Source organism: Equus asinus, chromosome 9 (assembly GCF_041296235.1).
Source record: "Equus asinus isolate D_3611 breed Donkey chromosome 9, EquAss-T2T_v2, whole genome shotgun sequence".
NCBI classification, from domain to species: Eukaryota; Metazoa; Chordata; class Mammalia; order Perissodactyla; family Equidae; genus Equus; species Equus asinus.
In genome coordinates, this window is record NC_091798.1 from 88872990 (window position 1) to 88893760 (window position 20771).

Sequence of the window (20771 nt, forward strand, 5' to 3'; positions counted from 1 at the left end):
CTGGTCGTAGACACCACAAGTAAAAGGTTTTTTTCCCTCATGCACTGACCTGTCCGATTTTAATGTCAGTATGTGAAAGGGCAAGCGGACATCTTTTCATGAGCAAGTCCTACAATGGTGGTGACTCTCTTTCTTTTTCATTATTATAACACAAAAGAGCCAAACAGAGGAAAAAATGCATCTTCTTAACAGAGCAGCAATTTCTAAGCAAACGTGTTTTTCAAAATATGCAAATTTTGAGTCTAAATATGCTTGACAGCATTCCTTAATTGAAGCATTTTCAGTGTCGAGAAAAATCATTTAATATACAAGCATTGCCTTTAGAGATATAATATGAAGGGAGGGCAAAGCAGAAGCAGGGTAAAAAGCCAGCTAATTAGCACTTCTCATAGAAAGGAACACCAAGAACATGGAGGCTGTGAGGCAGAAGTTGTCCTGAGGACATGAAAGGCAGCTTCTTAGTGAAACTATCAAGCTTCATCGTGTGTGTGTGTGTGTGTGTGTGTGCGTGCGTGCATGTTTAACAGGGCTTTCTTAATTGCTCACATTTCTTCACTGAATCCTGAATTTTGTTGTCCTTTTTCTTTACAGAAACATAATGCTTATCCCAAGTGTATGCTCCTTTTGGTGACATGCAGCTTTAACAAAGATTAATTCATTGTCAATTGGACAAAGAAATCAAAATTAACTAAAATGACACACAGATGAGCAAGTTCAAGCAGGAAACCAAAGAAATGGTATTTAGAATGAAATAGATGTCACTTCAAATTATCAAGTTAATATTCTAACATTTAGAAAAGTAAAAAGGTACTACAGCATTTTTTAAGGTAAAAGCATTTGCAAATTTTCATTCACCAAATTTCCCTGCCAATCAGTACCTTCCATGAGTGGATGAAATATAAATAAATAAACACACATCTACCCTGTCCAGTGAATATGGAATGGCACAATAAATCCATACACTTTTGGATAAAAATAAATATCAACAATATTCAGAAGAATGTATAATTTTTCAAAAATAAAGGAAACTGGGAGCAAGGCCTGGGTATCAGTTTCCAGACCACCTGTGCACCTCGGACTCCTGTGTGAGAATTGGTGCACAAGCAGATGCCTCGTCCCACCCTGGATTCCCATGCAGTGGGTCTGAGGTGGGGCTCCTGGTGCTTTGGTTTAACAAACCACACAGGTAATTCAGGCACAGCCACTTTTGGGAACCACAGGGCCAGAGGACAGATTGTTATAAACCAGAAGTCCTCAACCCTGGCTGTGTATTAAAATCACCTAGGAAGCTTCAAAAATGCCCAGGTCACACCCCAGACCAGTTAAACCAGAATCTCAGGAGGTGAGATGCAGGCATCAGCATTTTTTAAAGCTCCCTGGGTAATTCTATTTATAGCAGAGCCAGTGTAATAAAACTCTTAGTGATTCAGCCAAGATTAATATACAAATTATTTTCTTAAAACTTATTGGCAGTATTCTGTTGAATAGATTTTTTTAAGATAAACAGGATTCATCCGTGCGGTTTTCATTATTTAAAAAAATCAAGTTTCTAATCCAAACCCATTTTTCTATATTTTAATGTATCACAAATACAAATTTTTTTATTTTACTTTATGCTATTTCACAATTTGACATTGAAATAATCTGTAGATAATATTTACAATTTTAGAAATTTACATTAAAGAGTTAAAAATAATAAAAACATTAGGCTCAACCAGTAGGAAAGACCTCAGGGCTTGCTATGCGAAAATGTGTCAGATTAGCGTGAGCATTTCAACATCAGATGCTCCAAAAGATAAACGTAGATCTGACTTATGTGTTTTTATAGACAACATTTCCTAATTTCTTGTTGAGTGTTTTGCCTCTTAAACAAATGAAGAATTTCTCTTAGATTGAGTGTTAAAAACAACAACAAAACAAAATCAAAAGAGGAAGTTTCATCTAAGTTAGCTGAGCAGAAAGAGAACATAAATGCATGCCTATCTTTGAAAAGAAAATGAGAGAACATTCCATTAAGATTATGTAAGTCATAAAATTACTCAAGGCAGATATGAATGATTCTTTCAGATATTCACATTTAACCAATAAGTCTAAGTATCTACAAGATGTTCTGTATGCAGTGACAGGAAAGGTGTTCTAGATTAGGATGAAAATACAGAAAACATCTCAAGGAAGCAGTTAAAAATCTACATTATGATAATCGTTATTTAACTAAAGCACATGCAATTTTTTTCAAAGCTGTCATTTAGCTTTTAAAAGCACGGTGTCTAAAAGTGAAAATCCAGTAGCTCACTAAATCAATGTATGTATTTTTTAAATGGCAGCTCATTTTCTATAAAGCATCAAAATATTAAAAAGAAGGCATACAGTCATGCTGTTCTCAGTTGCCACTACATTGTGCCATGTTTTATATACCTTTCATTGATTTCCTCAAACGACTTATGGGGGAACGGAAAAAAACAAAGAGAGAGAGAGAAAGAGAGAGAGAACTAATTAACAACAAACAGAAAAACCAACCTAGAGCGTTAAGATATGCCTGTTACACAATCCTGACTGCTCAGCTTCCCCTGAGGCTGTTCCTCTTGGGTGCCTTCAGCCTGGGCAGGAAGGAAATTAGCCCTCAGAAGGGGTGGGGGTGGGCGTCTGGGCAGGGTGGCAGGGGCTTTCGTTTCTAGGTCTGCTCTACTCCCTATAGTCAGCAAGGCTGGCAACAAGTTGCTTGTGCTTCTCTCTATTCATCAACAAATGGCTCAGCTTCCAGAATAGAACACTCCAAAGCAAGAAAAATGATTTAAATTTGTTCAATGTGGGATATATACCAAAATGTAATCAGTAGTTATCTCTGGGTATACCTTCTCTGTGCTTTTCTGTATTTTCCAAATTTTCTAAAATGGATACATATTACTTCTATAAGCAGAAAAAGCATGCTTTCTTTTTCACAATTTGTTCTTCTGAAGAGAAGGAAATATTCTCATCAAACAAAGGTAAAGTTCTTCAGGAACACAAAGCACTTTACTAATGTTATACTTCACAAGAGGTTTCTAATTTTAAAATATTAGAGCTTTGCCTTAATTAAACAGAAAGCAACCGGATGATTTTCATTCTCCTTTGAGGATGCCATGTGCACCTCACCCAATTTTGTCCTGGCTGGAGGTGTCCCCAAAGGCACACCAAAAGCCTAATATTGCCCCATTTTGCCTTGCTCTATCTCCAAACTTTACCAGAGGGCTGCGAGGACTGGGGAGCTTTGAAAGGGAAGTCCGCACTCATCATAAGATGGTGCTTTCCTCCAGTTTGACAATTAGGCTTGGGACTGCCCCCAGGGAAAACATCTCTACTACCCCTGGTCAATCCTGGCTCCATGGAGAACCAATATCTTACTGAACATTCAAGGGAATTAAGAAAGCAAAGGGCTGCCTCTGTGCTGCAACTTGAGGTGCACTCCCAGGGAACCTTAGTCTACAAGGTACTTGTTTGAATTAAGGAATCTGGTCCCCAGGAAGACCCTTGTAAAAACATCAACACGCTACTTGAGAGGTATCACATTATGTCATCATTTTGCACGCTGAAAGTATGCCAAAATGTTACTCTCAGCCCCTTGACGAGGCTCTGAGGGAATGGTCCCTGTGAGAGGCTACTTCAGATTAGGGAGTGGGAGTAGAGAGGACAGGCCCAGGGGCCAGCATGAGGATGCCAGGCACTGGAAGATCAGGCTGGCGCCCAAGGGGAAAGCATGAGTAAGGTTTTCAGATTGCTTTCCCTCTCTCTTAGAAGGGGATCAATCCATTGTGACAGAACGGACAGATGATGCTGTGGCTTCACTTCCAAGTATCCTTCAGCTGGATCTGGGTGTTAAGTCTTTAAGGATTTGCTGGGCCTTTTCTGTAGGCATTGAGCATGCCCTAATAATTTTCAAATGTCAGAATTATATAAACTCCCCACAGAGATATAAATGATCTTAGGGAATACTGAAAGATGGATTTTTAAAAGTAGACTCGGGCCAGAGTGGGTGTAAGGTATGTGGACTGTTCGAATTGGTGCTTACAGCCAGGAAAACGGTCTCGTCAAGCTCCTCTGCTTCTCTCACGATGGTCTCCAGGGTGTCCTTGGCAGTGTCCATGCTCTGCAGAAAGTGGACCATCTGGTCATGCAGGAACTCCATCTTCTTTTTCTTCACTTCCTCAAAGCTCTGGGCTTTCTCATCATACTGTGCTAAAACCTTCTTCATCATTTCCTCATTCTGCTCTTCTAGCCTTTTCTCCTTTTTACTACAATTTTCCTAAAAAACAAAACAAAACACTTCTTAATGGAACAAGAAGTATATGTCTTTTTTTTTTTTTCCAAAGAGAAACACCAACCTTTTAAAGAATTGATCCCTGGCATCCTGATAAGAGAATCACAGATTATGTGCACAGTCTGAATTTCCAACCCACCAATCCCCTTTGCCATAGTTAGCTTTGCAATAGAATTCACTGTAAGAGGATTATCATGAAGGATTTAGTTAATGAGACACATAAAAAAGATATTTGTATGGAAATCTTGCCCACCTGCGTTCCCACGTGATAAAACTTGAAAATGGCATCCCAGTGAATGGAGGTCTGTGCCCTCCAGGCAGTGGAGAGGGTTCAGTGTCATTTCTGTTGCTCCACTAAATCATAGTGTTAGGGAGGGAGCAGCCAGGATATTGGACAGGGTGCTACATTCATGAACGCTCTCCAGGGAGGCAGCCGTCCCACCACAGTGGGAGAAACTTTATTGCCCATCTGAACAATCCCAGATGCGTGGCTGTCCTCATGAGAGGGCTAGTGATCAAATGATCACAGAATTTACTTTCTAAAAGGGACGCTTTGTGGGAGGGGCACAAAAATAATTAGCAGGTGTTAACTGATCTACAACAGGAGTTAAGCAGACCTCTCCCAAGCAAACTAAGATGTGGAGCCACCCTAGTGATAGGGAAACTGGGCCCCAGCCTTCTGCATGGTCCCTCTGCCACTCCTGACTGACAGGTGAGGAGGCCTGGGCCATCTCCGCACATGGACGGAGCATGGCTACCCACTCCCTTCACTGCGAAGGGAGCAGGGGCCAGCAGCTAGGACAGTACGAACTCATCAAAGACACTGATACCATGAGAGACATTCATTTGTCCTGGGCATGGGACACTGGGCAGAGACTTAGGGCATCTCTGCAGAGCTAATCCGGTGAAAGGCAAGATGGTGGAGCAAGTAAAAACTCAGACCTGAATTCAAATCTTGGCTCTCAACTTACTGTCAACTTACTATGACCTTGGGTAACATACTTAACTCTAAGTCTCAGTTTCTTATCTATAAAATGGGAACAATAATAATAACACCTATCTTTATGGTTATTGTGAGGATTAAATTGGATAAAGCACGTAAAGCATTTGCTCTATCATAGTAAGCATCCAATAAATGCATATGTGTTTTCAAGGGCACGTCATCCATCCTCAGACAGAAAGCAGTCTCACTGATTACACAGAGGGAAGACTCCAAGGACCTTCACTTTTAACGGAACAAAACCAACAATGGCAAACCACACATGCACACACAAAGCCCAATGCAGATCCTTTTAGCTCAGAGTCATTCACTTGTGATGCTGTGAACAAACCAGGTTAAAGAAAAAGGAATGTGGTAACTTACTTCAATGGTGTTAAAAAAGGATTCTATCTCACTAACGAAGGCTTCAATCCTCAAGGACTTTTCCTGTAAGTTTTCTAGAAATTCTGCCAATTGAACCTGAAGAAAAGAAGTAAGATATCCTTAGTATATGACATTTGAGAAAAGAACTTCAACAGAGAGCTCCAATTACCCTACAAATTTAGTTTGTTTGGTAGAGATTTACTATATCACGTTCACTAACAAATCAGTCTTTAAGCTTTCTTTGCTGCTTCATCTAAACTGACTATATATGATTCTGTATGATAAAGAGTTAGGAGGTTTGTGCATGAGAGTAATAGAAATGCAGCTTATTTTCTCATGCAAGAGGAAGGACTTCTTGGCAAGTTGGTGAGTTCAGAGCATACTTGTTTTAGAGAACTACGGATTTGAATTCTTTCTCCTTAGCAAGGTTTCAATTTTTATATATCGTCTTTCTTCTAAGATAGCAGACTTTTTGCTGAACTGGTACAACATATCTGAGTAGTCTCCTCACATTTGTGCCCATGGCCTCAGGTGTGCCTGGAGCACCTGACCCAAGAAGGTGATCAGGGTGTCACCAGACCAGAAGTCCGGCATACCAAATGATGGAAACTATCTACTAAAGAGACCTAAAGGTTCTCATGACCCTCAAAGGGTTAAAGTACTCACGGAGTGACAGCCAGCTAGAAAATGTATGGGTGACGGGGGAAGATGGCACCTCCTTTAGCCATAGTTATAAACCTAGCTGTAATCTACCCTGCTAAATTTAAAAAGTAACAACACAGAATAATAGAGCTTCAGTTGCCTGATTCACTATCCACAGAATGATGGAGAAATTACATGGGTGGCAGCGGCTCAGGACCTGGCCTCTGATTCCCTCCATAGCCCCTGCCTCTTCTCCACAAGCCCCCAGGCTCCAATCACACAAGCCCCACCTTTCCTTGGACTCTTTCTCACTTATGCGCCTTTTCAAATGGTATTCTCTATCTCTAGAATGTCACCCTGCCCTTGTTTGCTCGAAGAACTCTACCTTATTTAAATCTCACCCAAACTTCACCTTTTTTTGTGTGTGAGGAAGACTGGCCCTGAGCTAACATCTGTGCCAATCTTCCTCCATTTTGTATGTGGGATGCCGCCACAGCATGGCTTGATGAGTGGTGTGTAGGTGCACGCCCAGGGTCTGAACCCACAAACCCTGGGCTGCTGAAATGGAGCACATAAACTTAGCCATGATGCCACCAGGGCAGCCACCAAGCTTCACCTTTTTGACACATCTAACCCTCCCAGCCCCACTCCACCATTTCACTCACTCCCAAATTTTCATTTCTCAGAATTCTGTGCTCCAACAATGCTGATTTGGGGAGCCACAAGTCCATCTTCCTTTATTTTTGTTTTCATTCCCAATGACTGGCACTGTTCCTGACATGGAATGGGAGGTCAATAAATATCGAGAAAGAAGGAAGGGAGAGAGTGAAGGAAGACAATAAGTGACAGACAAAAGCTAAGGCCCCAACCATGGGGATAGAGTGCGGGGAGAAGCGAGGATCTGGATAATCTGGAAACGCAGCCTCAGTTCCTGAGTAACCACAGATGGCCTACTCACAAGATGCTAGAGAATTCTCAAGTCACAATTTTTTTAAATGACTTTAACTTTTAAAAAGTTGCCAACCAATCTTAATCCTCACAGTGATTTAATGAAACGAAGCAAACCTCTTTGGCTTTAATCAACTAGTTTTCTACTTTCTCATACTGTTCAGAGATCAGGAATAAAAAAATCTTTAAAATGGTTTTAAAGAAGGAGACATCATATCACCCTGCTTTAGAAATTTCTTTTAGGGGCTGGCTCGGTGGCGCAGCAATTAAGTGCACACATTCCTCTTCAGCGGCCCGGGGTTCACCGGTTCTGACCCCCAGCGCGGACGTGGCACCGCTTGGCACGCCATGCTGTGGTGGGCGTCCCACATATAAAGTAGAGGAAGATGGGCATGGAGGTGAGCTCAGGGCCAGTCTTCCTCAGCAAAAAGAGGAGGATTGGCGGCAGATGTTAGCTCAGGGCTAATCTTCCTCCAAAAAAAAAAAGAAATTTCTTTTAAATTGACAATATTTAGACAGAATTAGTTTTTAATTTCTAAAAATCATAGTGACAAACAAAACATAATTAAGAAGACTGAAGAAATCTAGTCTTCTTTCTGCTGATAGTGCCCAGCAGTCGTTAGTTAACAAAACCAAGCATCCTCAAAGAATGGGGCACCTTTCATGGGTGTTAATGCATCCCGATGCTGAGATTTCATAAAAGACATTGTTCCATTTACTCCCCCCAAACTTTACTAGGTAAAATTTCAATAAAATTTCACCCTGGAGAAATAGAATCAATATCAGACAAGTTGAGAAGCATTAATTTTCTAGGGAAAAAATGCCAAGATTCTAATATGTTATCCTATTGAATCAAAATGAGTCTGGCAGTTATCAAACAGTGGCCTCATTAAATAATCATATTGAAAATCACTACCATTAACAAGGCACTGAGCTGAACAACATAGATACACAGTCAAGAGCAGGAGCTCAGACAGACCTGGGTACCATCCCCAGTTCTGTCTTCCATGACTTGGGCAAATCATTTAAACTATCTCAGCCCATTTGGTTATCTGCAAGTTGATGACAATGGCAGGGTTGTTGTGAGGATTAAAAGATATCTTGTAAATAAAGAACTTAACAGAGAGCCTGGCATACAGGAAGTGCTCAATTCTTATTATTTGCATTTTTAGATCAGTCTGGCTACTGTATGGCAGATGGATTGAAGAGACAAGAGTGTGGATTCCAGGTAGAAGACTATTGAAAGGAAGATGGAAATCACAAAGAGTAAGCCCTTGATTTCCAATAGCATCTCTGGGGATATGGAGTATTTATGTGGACTATAAAGATATGTCTTGTGACTAACCTTTTAACACTGGGAGTCTATAGACATAGCCAGAAAGAATGCAAAGGTTTTCCATTTCTAACATCAATTTTATAAATAAAGAGGAAATATGGAGAAACCCAAAATTTTAAATGTCTTACTGTCTTGAGTATTTTATAAAACTTGCAATTAAATTGTTCAATCTAAAATAAATGTGTATTTTTAAAGAATGATATTGTAGATAATAGAAAGCAAATTGTGTTTTATGCTCAAAAGTATATTTTTTTAATTTAAAATTGTTTGGCTCTTTTGGATAATGTTATGGGCTACTGCCATAAGATAAGACCCCTCAAAGGCAGAGACCCTGTGTTATTTATCCTGGTATCCAAGACTCTAGAAAAATACCTGGCACGTAGTGTATACCCAATAAATGGTGGCCAAACTGATCTTAACTAAACGCTTAGGGAAATATGCTTAGTTTTCTTTTAGACTGACTATTATACCTAAAGATAATTGTATCAAATATCGGTCATTATTTAAATTGAGAAAATGTGAAAACAAGTTAAATTTATATGTATGATTACACACTTATATGCTTTAAATCTATTTACCTTTACAGCACTTATAGCTGTATCAAGGGATGAAACCTCATGGTCGTCATGGATGCCAAGTATCTTGTCAACAGCAGAAATTGGACTTTTGCAAGTATAGCAATATGTGTCAATCTGGGGCTTTTTCAGTTCCTTTTGTTCCTTCTCAGTTTCTAACTCTGAGGATAATTGGTCTTGTTCTGTCTTCTCTCTGCCCAGCTCTTCCTCTTCAGCAGACATACTTTGTTCCACCTCACCCACAAATTCATTTTCACTGATGTGTTCAAAGGATTCCTTTCCTTGAGAGAACACATCTTCAGGTGTGGATTCTGAATACAGTTCTTCTGATAAAGTGTCTTGAGTAACCACTTCATAATTCAGGGATGCAGCAAAGTCATACTCATCCTGAACAGGGCTATTGCGAAGCCTATCTTCACTTGGCTCAGGTGGAACCATTATTTTAGGTTCTTCTTGCAGTGTTTCTTGAACATAAGTTGCACCAGATATAAATTCTTCCTCTGGGAAGGACACTTGTACTGGGACATTCAGATTGACCTCTGGACTTGCATCTGCTGCTTCATTACTCTGACCGCTCATTTCCTCTACTCTCTCCAGGACATGATGGGTGTCTTCAAATGGAACTGCATAGCTTATCTTCTGGGTAACCACTCTGACTTCCTCAGTGACGGGAGCTTTCTTCTGCACAGCTACCTTGTCAAGGGTCTCCACAGGGCCTGCTGATGCTCCTTCCCTGTAAGCTGCTTTCTGTTCCTTTTCCAGACTCGTCTCCTCCAAAATAGTTCCAAACCTCCCCCAAATTTCCCCTTCTGCAGCTATTGGTTGGTATGAATCATCCTCACCAACTGGTTTTTCTTCCAGACCTTGGCCTTGGTCCTTTTGAGTTACAGATGTGTCATGGAGAATGTCATCTTTGAGTATATACTTCTCAAAATATATTCCTGTTCCATCATCAGTGTCAGAACTTCTGCTTGGAAACGATGCCTCAGAATTCACGCTGTCACCTTCAGAAGCTGTCTCTCCTTCCTTCTTTTTCTCTCCAACTGCTTCTTCATACAGATCCTTGTATAAAAATGCAAGTGCAGGTGGCTCCTCCAGAAGTTCAGGATTAATGGCTTTAGCAGTGGTACGAAATAGCTGGGTTCGTGACAAAACTCCTTCCTCTGCATCAAATAAAGGCATCCCGGGTGACTTCAAGTCTGCATCTCTATTGATGCTCTTTGGAGCATCTCTGTCAGCTGATTTTTGGATATCCAAAGACTTTTGGGTCTCTGGGTGAGACAATTTGCTGTAGTCCTTTTCCATTCCATAAAAACTTTCGTCTAATTTCACCAAGTCGTATTCATGTTCTAGGGCACTTTCCTCTGAACTTTCTGGGAAAGAGACAGTTTCTTCTGTAACTTCCTTTGAGAGTTCTGCTTCAACATTTAATTTCCACGGAGCTTTCTGTTTTTCTGGGTCTGGGGAGATGTTATAATCAATCAAAGTATATTTTTCAAAATAATCCTCTTCACTGGGAGTTGTGGGCTGATTAAAGCCTAAATCATCAGTTTCTGAATCTGTGGATATCTCCTCTTTTGTGTTATGAGTTTCCTTTTGTTTACTTTCTTTCAATGATGTAACTTTTTCATCAGAATCTTCTAATTTACTCTGTAATGTTTTAGGGGAAGCAACCACCTCACTATCATCAGGAAGGGATACAGTTTTAAATGAGGCCTTCTCTTCCAAATATTCTAACTTATCTTGCATTTGTTCACTTTCCTCCTGATCAACTGAAGAAATAAATGCAGGAGCATGAATATTCAATATTTCACAGCCTTCAGAAATGATACTGAAGGCGCTCTTTTGATCTTCTGAAAGTCCAGCTGGCTTACTGGTCACTGTAAATTCTTCATCTTTTACATACGTGTCTTCGGGCTCCTTGGATATTTCCCTAGCAGAAACCACTTTATCGGCACTGATTGCTGATGCACTAGTTATAAATTGAGCATAGTTGCTGCTTGCTGAAGAGCGTGGTTCCTTTACATGAGCATCTTCCACAGCTTCCAAGCGGTGCTTTGAAATAAGAACAGATTGTTTAGAAATTTCAGATGTTTGATCTTTAGATGTTTGAATAGTATGGACTGTAGGCCTATCTGGAGTCAATTCTGACCATGGCATTTCCTGTTTCTTCACTGTACTGATTTCTGGAGAAGCTCCTGAAACAAGTGTTTGTGGTCTCCCAGATGATGACAAATATGGTGGTGTTTCTAAGCTCTTTGTTTCATCAAAAGGACGATCTAAAATCCTTTCAGATTCTTTAGATGGAGATCCTTGTTTCATACTTTCTTTTGTGATGTCTATTGAACCGGCTTTTGACAGCTCTGACTCTGTGACTTGTCCCTTTTCTTCACTGTGACTCACCCTATCCCTGCTCGACTTTTCCAATACCAGATTTCCTTCCTTAGGTAAAGAATGGCCGTCTCTTTCACCACGATAAGGAAGATCCACTGGAAGGAAAGTCTTGCTTTTCTCCACCAAAACTTGACTTTCTTCTAATGGATGTGGTGGGCTTTCTGCTGCCTTTGTTTCCCTGATTTCTGGGTGAGCCTCTGAGATCCTGGTTTCCGATTTTTCAGTAATTGATGTAGTTTTAATTAATGAAAATGGTTGAGTTTCACCCAAAGAATGACTTAAAGAGATATCTGATTCTTCAGGCAGAGACCTAACTACACTCACAGAATACGGCTGAATTTCCTGCTGCTTCTTTCCTTCAGAAAATACATGTGACTGCTTCTCGTCTTCTTCTCCTTTCTCCTCCTCAATAATTTGGTGTCTTTCTTTGTGGTCTTCATTTTGATGGACTTCCTGCAGCACAGCAGCAGCTTTCCATTCTTCCAATTTAATAGGGCTAGATTCTTGTGTAATTTGTGGCTTCCCTATTTCATTATTATCTCTAAGCTCTAATGGGGTCCCCACAGTTTCTTGCTTTTCTGCCAGCACCTTCTTTTCTGCCAAGGAATATGATCTGGTTTCCAAGTTTTCTTTCTCTTCAGTTGGGCTAACAGACCTGAATTTTATTTCCTCTTCAGAAATTTTCAAGGTAGTAGGTTTTTGCATTTCTTTCTTTAGTCTGTTTTCATCAAGATCAATTAAACTACCTTTAGATTCTTCTACCGGCAAAATTATTGACTCTGGCTTCTCTGATTCCTTTGTGATATTTTCACTTGCAAAACTAGATGAAGCTGGTTTTGGCTGTTGTGGCACCTTATCCGCTGCATCAAATGAAGAAAGCAATTTTTCTTTTCGATCACTTCTTGGCTCTTCCTTAAATATAGAAATATTCCATTTAGATGGAGGAGAGATTTCTGGCTTCTGGGCTCTTTTACTATCAGTGACATGAAGAGGAACAGCACTTTTGGCTTCTTCCATAATGGATTTCTCACCCATGGGAGAATAAGACTGAATTCCAAGATGCTCCTTACTACCAGCGGAAGTAACTCCTGAGTTCAGGTCCCCCTCCTCTGAATAGTCTAGGATTTCTTTCTTCCTATAATCTTCACTAGACACCTCAAAGGTGGATTTTGGCTGTTGTAAAACTTCTACATTTGATAAAAATGTGGGTTTCTCTTTAAAGTCTTGACCTTCACCAGATTTAACTAAAGCATCTCTGGATTCTTCAGCAGTTTCCAGTTTTGCCTCTGGTAAGAGACGATCAGCTGGTTTCTCCGTTGCATTCAAGTCAGCTGGAGCTACACCTTTAGGCTCTGTCACTGCCCCTGATTCCTCTACAGATGGACTTGGCTGAGTTTCTAAATCTTCTTTTTCAGTAACTTGGTTATCTGAAGTGCTTGATCCAAAAAACCAGCGGGACATCCATGATGTGAAAGACGAAATTCTTTTCTTTCCCTTTTCCTCAGCAAGGGCTGGCTCAGCGTCCTTGGGCTGCTTAGGTGGCTTTGGTGACACCTCAGGTGACTCTGGGGGTTGATGTTCTTCATTTTCTTGGATTGAGGAGAGGGGTTTTATTTGTGTGGGTGTTTTCACTTCAGATGCTGGTTTCCCTCTCTTATTATCATCATCTACAACCTTTGACTGACCCATTTTTGATTCTTCTAGTGGCTTCTCTCCAGGTAAAGGAGATATGCTCCTGTGTGCTGCTTTTTCCTTGCCCAGTGCAGCTGCGTGTTCTGCATCTTCTGCCAGGAAATGGGCTGCTTTGGCAGGAGAGAGAATAGTTTCTGATTTGACATGTTCCACTGATGATCCAGACCCTGGTTCCTGGAGGATTATTTCAGAAGGTAGTTTGATTTCTTCCTGGCTCTCTTCTTTGCAAGGCCTAGAAAATTCTGTGTTTGCCTTCTCTGATACCAACCTTTCACTCCCCACGAAAGAAAGGATGTGCCTCACCTCTGCCTCTTTTCTCTCTACATTTCCAGCCAGAACCAAAGATTTTGGTTCGGGGGCCAGCTTTATTTCTTCAGAAGGATACGTTTTAGTTGATAGGGTCTCTACGTTACCACTGGAGGTATCAAGAGTAGATACTGGTTCTTGTAATGATAAATGAGATTCCTCAGCAGAATCTGCCAGAACCTGTTTTTTGACTTCACATGCCTGGTCTTTATCCAACAGAGCAGCCTTGGGCTGTCCTGTCATCAGATCACTGCTGCCAGAGGAACCCAGCTGCACAGATCCCACTGCTCTTTCGTCATCATGACTTGCCAAAGTGCTTTCTGGCTTTTCTAGCATCCAGTTTTCATCCTTTGAAGAAATGAGGGCCTCTTTCATTTGTGTTTCTTCCACATCTGCAGGCTGAGTTGTCATAAATGATCTTGATTCTTCCAGAGTTAAATTCTGTTCCATAAACAAAAGTTGTTTAATACCAAGATCTTGTTTATCTGCAAAAGACCTGCTTACATCAGGTAATTTCACAGCTTGATCTGAATGAAGTGTTTCTTCAGGCTTCTCTTCTTCCACAAGGAGGTCAGTAGAAGCGATCTTTGACGGTTCTGTTATACTCTGGGGTACGTGAATTGAATTTGGTTGGTTTGTTTCTTCATTTAGTTTAGTTACAATATCTCCCGCCATTTGTGCCTTCAAATTTCCTGTTGGCAGTAACAGGCTTATTTTTTGTTTTTCCCCTTTTTTAAAGTCAGCTGAATGGTTCAACTCCTCTGATAATCCTTCTAAAGAAAAAGTATGTGGCTGACGTTCTTCTGGGTTGTCTCCTTCAACTAGAGAGGTAAATGCTTCTTTTGACCCTAAGCTGACTACCTTAGCGGAGAAAGGCTTAATTTCTTGACTCTGAGGTTCCTCCCTAAGGTACGATGAAACCTCTGAAATTTCAGGCACTGTAGTTGACACATGAAGTTCCCTGTTTTCTTCTTTTCCTTCTTCTCTGCTCCTAAGTTCAGCTAAGCCCTTTTCTAAGACAGAGTCCCCTGTTTCAGTTATGGGAGATTTTATTTGTTTTGTATCTACAGATCCACTTTGCCTCCCTACACCACTAGTGAATTCTGCCTCAGCAGTTGGTAATTCTGATACTTGGTGTGGTTTGTCTTTCTTTTCAGGTTCCAAAGAGAGCTCTGCCAGAGCACGATCTTGTTTTTCTGACAGGAAACCCCCCTGTGCTGCAGGAGACATCTCCATTGCCTGTTTGTTCCTGTCATCACTGAGGGGTGGTAACATCGGAGCTAAATCGTCTGACAATAAATTTTCTGACTCGGGAGAAGAACTTGCCATTTCCTCATTTTTGCCTCGTGGAACTATATGTTTGGGTATGGGTGACATGTTTTGTGAGGAAAGAAGTTCAGTTTCTTTTTTCTTTATCTCACCACCTAGGTTGAGCAAAAGCCCATGTTCAGGCTCTGACACCTCTGAGGCAGACACAGAATTCTTCTTCTGTGATAAAACCAAATGTTCAGAGTCGAGGGCTGTAGGAAATGAAAGACCTTGTTCGTGTTCCACCCTTGCTTCCTTAGATATATCTGAATGTTGAGAAGGCAATGTTTTGCTTATTGGCAACCCGGGTTTAACTTCTTCACTTTCTGCCTTTGAGAAAATAAAATGCTCTGATCTAGAGGATATGCTTGGAGATGATTCAAATTTACTTTCCTTCTCTGCTTCCAACCCAGCTGGACGTTTGGGTGCAGCCATTTCAGTGGGAGAAGAACCAGCTTTAATTGCTGCCTTTTCTTCTTCTTTAAGAAGTGAATGCTCATCTATAGATGTTACCACTGGTGGCAAACCACTTTCTAATTCATTCTTTCCTACTTCTGTTAAGACTAGATGTTCTATAGGGGTGCTAAGAGATAAACCTGTTAGGATTTCTTCTTTTGCTAATTTGGTTAAGCTTGAATCATGCTTAGTTAGAGACGTTGTGGTTATTGAAGAACTGGGTTCAACTTCTTTCTTTATTTCTGTTGACAAAGCTGAAAATTCTGGGGCAGGTGGTCCATGTTCAATATGCTTTTCCACTCCTGGAGAAGCTGAGTGCAGACCCTTAGGTGTCCCAATTATTTCAGAATCATGTTTCACTTCCGTTTTCACTGCTGATAAAATCTCAGGTGCAGATAAAGATGTTTCCTTTAGAGGTGAATATGGTTTTATTACTTCAGGCTCATTCTCTGACAACATTCTCTGTTCTAGTTCAGATGTCACAGTTGGAGCTAAATTGGGTTTGACATCCTTCTTTGGCTCATCTACCAAGTCAGGCACAACTGAATATTTCATCCCAGACCCTGGAACATTTGGAGGCTGAGGCTCCATTTCTTGATCCTGCGATACATGCACTGCAGCTTCTTGAGAATCGGGCACAATTTCTTCCTTACTCTTAACTTTTAACAAAGCCATCTGTTCATTTGCAGCTTTTGCAGTGAGTGATGCTTTGGGTTCTTGTTCTTTCTTAATCACATGAACTGAATCAGGTGCAACTGAATACTGAGTTGCAGGCAAAACAGGTTTGGTTTCGTCCTTTGCCATGGATGGTTGTGCAGGGAAAGAAGAAGGTGTTGCAGCCACTGATAAACTAGTCTTAATTTCTCCCTTCTCCGATTCATTGGTTAAATATGACGGAATCAAGTCTTCAGACTCAGCTTCTAATGATGCTTGCCTTATCTGCTTCTGTGCTGAAATGATATATTTCGATACAGATGCTGAAGTTGTCTGAACATCTGGCTTAATTTCTGCTTCCTCTGCTTTATTTGTTGAAGGTGGCAGACTCAAGTCTTCAGGTACAGACACCGAAGGGGAGGTTTCAGATTGTTGCTTCTCTGATGAACTGAGATGCTCAGGTACAGGTGTAGCAGCTGTTGATGCAATTTCTTCCTCATCTGCTTCTGAAAAGCCAGAATATCCTGAAGCAGATATTGCAGTTAACAGTGAATCAGGCTCAATTTCATTTTTCTTTGTTTCTGGTCTATATGGTGGGACTGAAACTTGTGATGCTGAGTCTGGAGAAAAAAGTTCAGCTTCTTCAGTGTCTTCATCAGACAAAATAGTGTGTTCAGATGGTGATGTTAAACATATTGGAGAATCACACTCAAATTCTCTTTTCTCTGTTTCCTGAGTTGCATAAGGTGGAAATGAGAATTCTGATGCAAATGCGGAGTCTGGAGAAAAAGGTCCAATGTCTTCTTGCTCTTCTGAGAAATTCGTGGGTGAGGAGGCACCTTTTAGATTTAAAGGAGCTCTGTGGACCATTTCCTCCTCCTGTGATTCTGGTGTTGCATATGGTGGCACTGAGAATTCAGAAGCAGAGGTGGAAGAGGGTGTGTACCGCTCCAATTCTACTGTCTCTTCCTCTGATAGAACCACATGTTCGGATGGGGTGGCTGAGAGCAGTGGTGACTGGCATTCAGAAGTCATCTCAGTTGTGAATGGCAGGAGAGTGAGTTCAGATACAGAGGCCACATCTGGGGAATACAAGCCAATGTCTCCCCTCTCTTCTTCTGACAGAACCATGTGCTCAGAAACACCTTTTGATTTCAATGGGGACACGTCATCAGCTATTTTCTTCAGGGATTCGTGTGTTACATTTGGTGGAACTGTATGTTGGGAAGTCAGTGTTGAATCTGGTGTCAAATGCTCACTTCCTAGGTCCTCTTCTGGTAGGACAGCGTGTTCCGATGTAGCAGCTGAAGGCAGTGGTGACTGGCATTCAGAAGTCGTCTCTGTTGTGAATGGTGGGAGGGTGAGTTCAGATACAGAGGCCACATCTGGGGAATACAATCCAGTGTCTTCCTTCTCTCCTTCTGAGAAAATCATGTGCTCAGAAACACCTTTTGATTTTAATGGGAACACATCATCGATTATTTTCTTTGGCGATTCGTGTGTTACATTTGGTGGAACTGCATGTTGGGAAGTCAGCGTTGCATCTGGTGTCAAATGCTCACTTCCTAAGTCTTCTCCCTCTGATAGAACTGCGTGCTCGGATGGGGTGGCTGAAAGCAGTGGTGACTGGCATTCAGAAGTCATCTCAGTTGTGTACGATAGAAAAGAGTGTTCAGAATCAGAGGCCACATCTGGGGAATACAATCCAGTGCCTTTCTTCTCTTCTTCTGACAGAATCACGCGATCAGAAACAGCTTCCGATTTTAATGGGGACGTGTGGTCAATTGATGTCCTCAGTGACTCTTTTGCTGCCTGCGATGGAATTGAATATTCAGAAGGAAATGTGGAATCTGGTGTGTAATGTCCACTTTCTGAGGCCTCTTCACTGGAGAGGACCATGTGTTCCGATGCACCCGCTGAAAACAGTGGGGACTGGCATTCAGAAGTCTTCTCGGTGGTGGATAGTGAGAGAGAGTGTTCAGATGCAGAGGCCGAAGCTGAGGAATAAGGTTCAAATTCCTCATTCTCCTCTTCTGACAAAACTGCAGGTTCAGATGCAGCTTTTACATTGGATGGAGAAACTGGCTCAGTTTCTTGCTTCTCTAATTCATGGTTCAAATCCTGTAGGACTGAATACTCTGATACAAAAGCAGAATCAGTAGAAACAGATTCATTTTCCTCTCCTTCTTCCTCAGACAAAGCGACACGTTCAGGTGTTGGTGTCAATAACGGTAGAATGGTCTCCTCTTTGTTCTGCTCCACTTCAGGGGCCAAACATGGTGAAAGGGGCTTCTCAGAAACTGACGGACTTTCTGGGTAATCAAGTTCTATGATTTCCTCTTCCACTACATTAGCATCTTCAGGTTCATGGGTAGCAGCTACTGGTAGAGAAGTTTCTATTTCTGCTTTCTCCAGTTTCTCTGACACTAGTGGTTCAGAAAGAGAAATGGATGGCTCCGGCACGTTTTCTTCCTTCTCTCCTTTGACATTGAGATGAGGAGGGGTCAGTTGTTCCGAAACCAGTCCTGCCCTTTCTAGCGATGTCAGGTTGAGATGAGGAGGGGTCAGTTTTTCCGAAACCTGTTCTGCTCTTTCTAGCGACGTCAGGTCGAGATGAGGAGGGATCAGTTGTTCCGAAACCGGTCCTGCCCTTTCTAGTGAAGTCAGGTCCAGCTCTTTTCTCTCTGGGCCAAAACCTTCCTGGATAGATGCTGCCAGACTTCGTGAAGCTCTTTCCAGAGAATCCCTCTCTGTCTTCAGTGAAATGGAATGGTCAATGGAATCCGCATCTTCCTTCTTTTCCTCATCCATCAAAGGTGGGGAGACTGAAGAGTCATGCGTTGGAGTTACCGTTTCCTGTGAATCAGGCTCAAATTCTCCCTTCGCTGCTCCCAGGAAGGCAGTGGCAGATGCATCAGGTGGAAGAAAGGAAGCCTTCCTTTCCCGGGGTATTGCTTCAGGGCCTGGCTGTTGCAGCACTGACTGTGGAGGGCCGAGCTCTGTTTCTTGTTCTGCTGTGTCATTACTTGTATAAGAGGAGGCTGTGTGCATGGTGGCAGATGCAGCCTTGAGGGGAGAATCAACGTCAATCTTCTTTTGATCTTCCTGACGCAATAAAGAGGTCAGGGACTTTGATCCTTTGGAGAGGGCACCTCTCCAAGGTGAAGAAAGCTCTTTTTCTCTATCATCTTCTATGCTTTGGGCTACTAATTTGCCTGTTTTGAAAACTATGTTAGAATCATGATTGCCCAAATCTGGCTCTAGAGTAATGGATGCATCTTTTCCCTTCCTATAATGTATTTCTTTAATTACGTAACCCTTTGGCAATGTTCCATAAAATTGTAGAGGAATTAATTCTTCTTTAACTGAATTAAACATCTTAATCTTGTATTGCACCGTTCCTATGTAGACTGGCCTCAACACCAATGGCTTGTGCTCTTTGTATATCGCCCCAGTAATAGGAGGGGTACTGGAGGCGGTCTTCTTTTTTCTCGTTTTATCATAAATGCCAGTAGATGACTTCTCTTTCTGGCTGTTTAGTATCTGGCTTTCTGAAATTAAAGGATTATCTTTTTTGTTTGCTGGAACATCTTGGGATTCCAAAGAATTTCTTTTTTTGTTGCCTTTCCGACGCAATGATGGTGAGCCATGCTTTGACTTAGATGTTCTTCTCCGAACTTTTTTAACTTCATCCACAATAAAGGAAACATTCCCTGGAGGAGAATTCACAGTTGACCCTTCCCGACTACACACACCAGAAGTCTGACTTTCTTCTGAGGCCCAAGGAGTGGAAGACCTGCTTGAATTGGTCTCCCAGGTTATTCCACTATCTTCCCGTTGAACTGTCACCATGGAAAAGGAAGGGTCTGATATGATACACGTCTGCTTGGTCTTGCCCTCTTCATCTTGGTCTGATAACCTAGAGTAAATAATAACATTAAAAATAACATTTTATTAATTACATATTATAATAAGTAAATATCATATTTTTACTAGGTAAAGAATTAATGTGAAGTTACAATATACAGATAAATATTGCCATCCACATCAACAATAGGGAAGTATCCAAAATAAACTTTAAAAATTGAAGTCAGGATACCAAATACAATAACACATCTTAGGCTGGAATGAATCAATATCCTGCAAACTCACAGAAAAGCTCAGGTTAAATTCACCAACTTGAGGCTAGCCCCGTGGCATATTGGTTAAGTTTGGCATGCTCCACTTTGGCAGCCCAGGTTCACAGGTTTGAATCCCAGGCATGGACCTATACCACTTGTCAGCCATGCTATGGCAGAGACCCACATACAAAATAGAGGAAGACTGGCACAGGTGTTAGCTCGGGGGAAATCTTCCTCAGCAAAAAAATAAATAAATAAATAAATAAATTCACCACCTTCCCTTATTAGGATTGCCCCCTGACCACCCGAGGCTCACCCAGTCACTAGGCTGCCTCTCTAGTCCCAGGACCTTCATAATGGCTCTTGCATCTGTGCCCTGTTACTACTACCACCCTCCTGACCTAGTTTTTTTTATCACATCACCCCTGGATTATTTCATTAGCTTCCTAACTGGTCATCTGGTATCACATTTACCTCCTACCCTCCCCTACCCTCAACTCATCCTGCCATCTTTCCAGACCAGCTTTACCAAAAATTTTCATCATGCCTCTCCATGCTCAAAAATCTTGGTAAATTCCTCATACCTGTAGAAAAAACGGTTCAGAATACTTAGCTCTCTGCTCCCTAGCTGACCTTATTTCAAAGTACCCACTTCTACCCTACCCCGACGTGGCACATTGCT

The 20771-nt window shown here is 41.4% G+C and overlaps 1 protein-coding gene across 1 annotated transcript in view; it reads right to left on the reverse strand.

Annotated features, from left to right (window-relative positions):
- The window catches only part of CMYA5 (cardiomyopathy associated 5), an 84277-nt gene that overhangs the window by 32005 nt on the left and 31501 nt on the right, over positions 1 to 20771 (reverse strand). Inside the window, exons 2-5 of the mRNA XM_014857010.3 lie at positions 9162 to 19887; positions 5658 to 5753; positions 4046 to 4279; positions 2416 to 2438 (exon numbers count right to left, since the gene is read on the reverse strand). Coding sequence (XP_014712496.3) covers positions 2416 to 2438; positions 4046 to 4279; positions 5658 to 5753; positions 9162 to 19887 — 11079 coding nt within the window. The remainder of the gene's footprint in view (positions 1 to 2415; positions 2439 to 4045; positions 4280 to 5657; positions 5754 to 9161; positions 19888 to 20771) is intronic.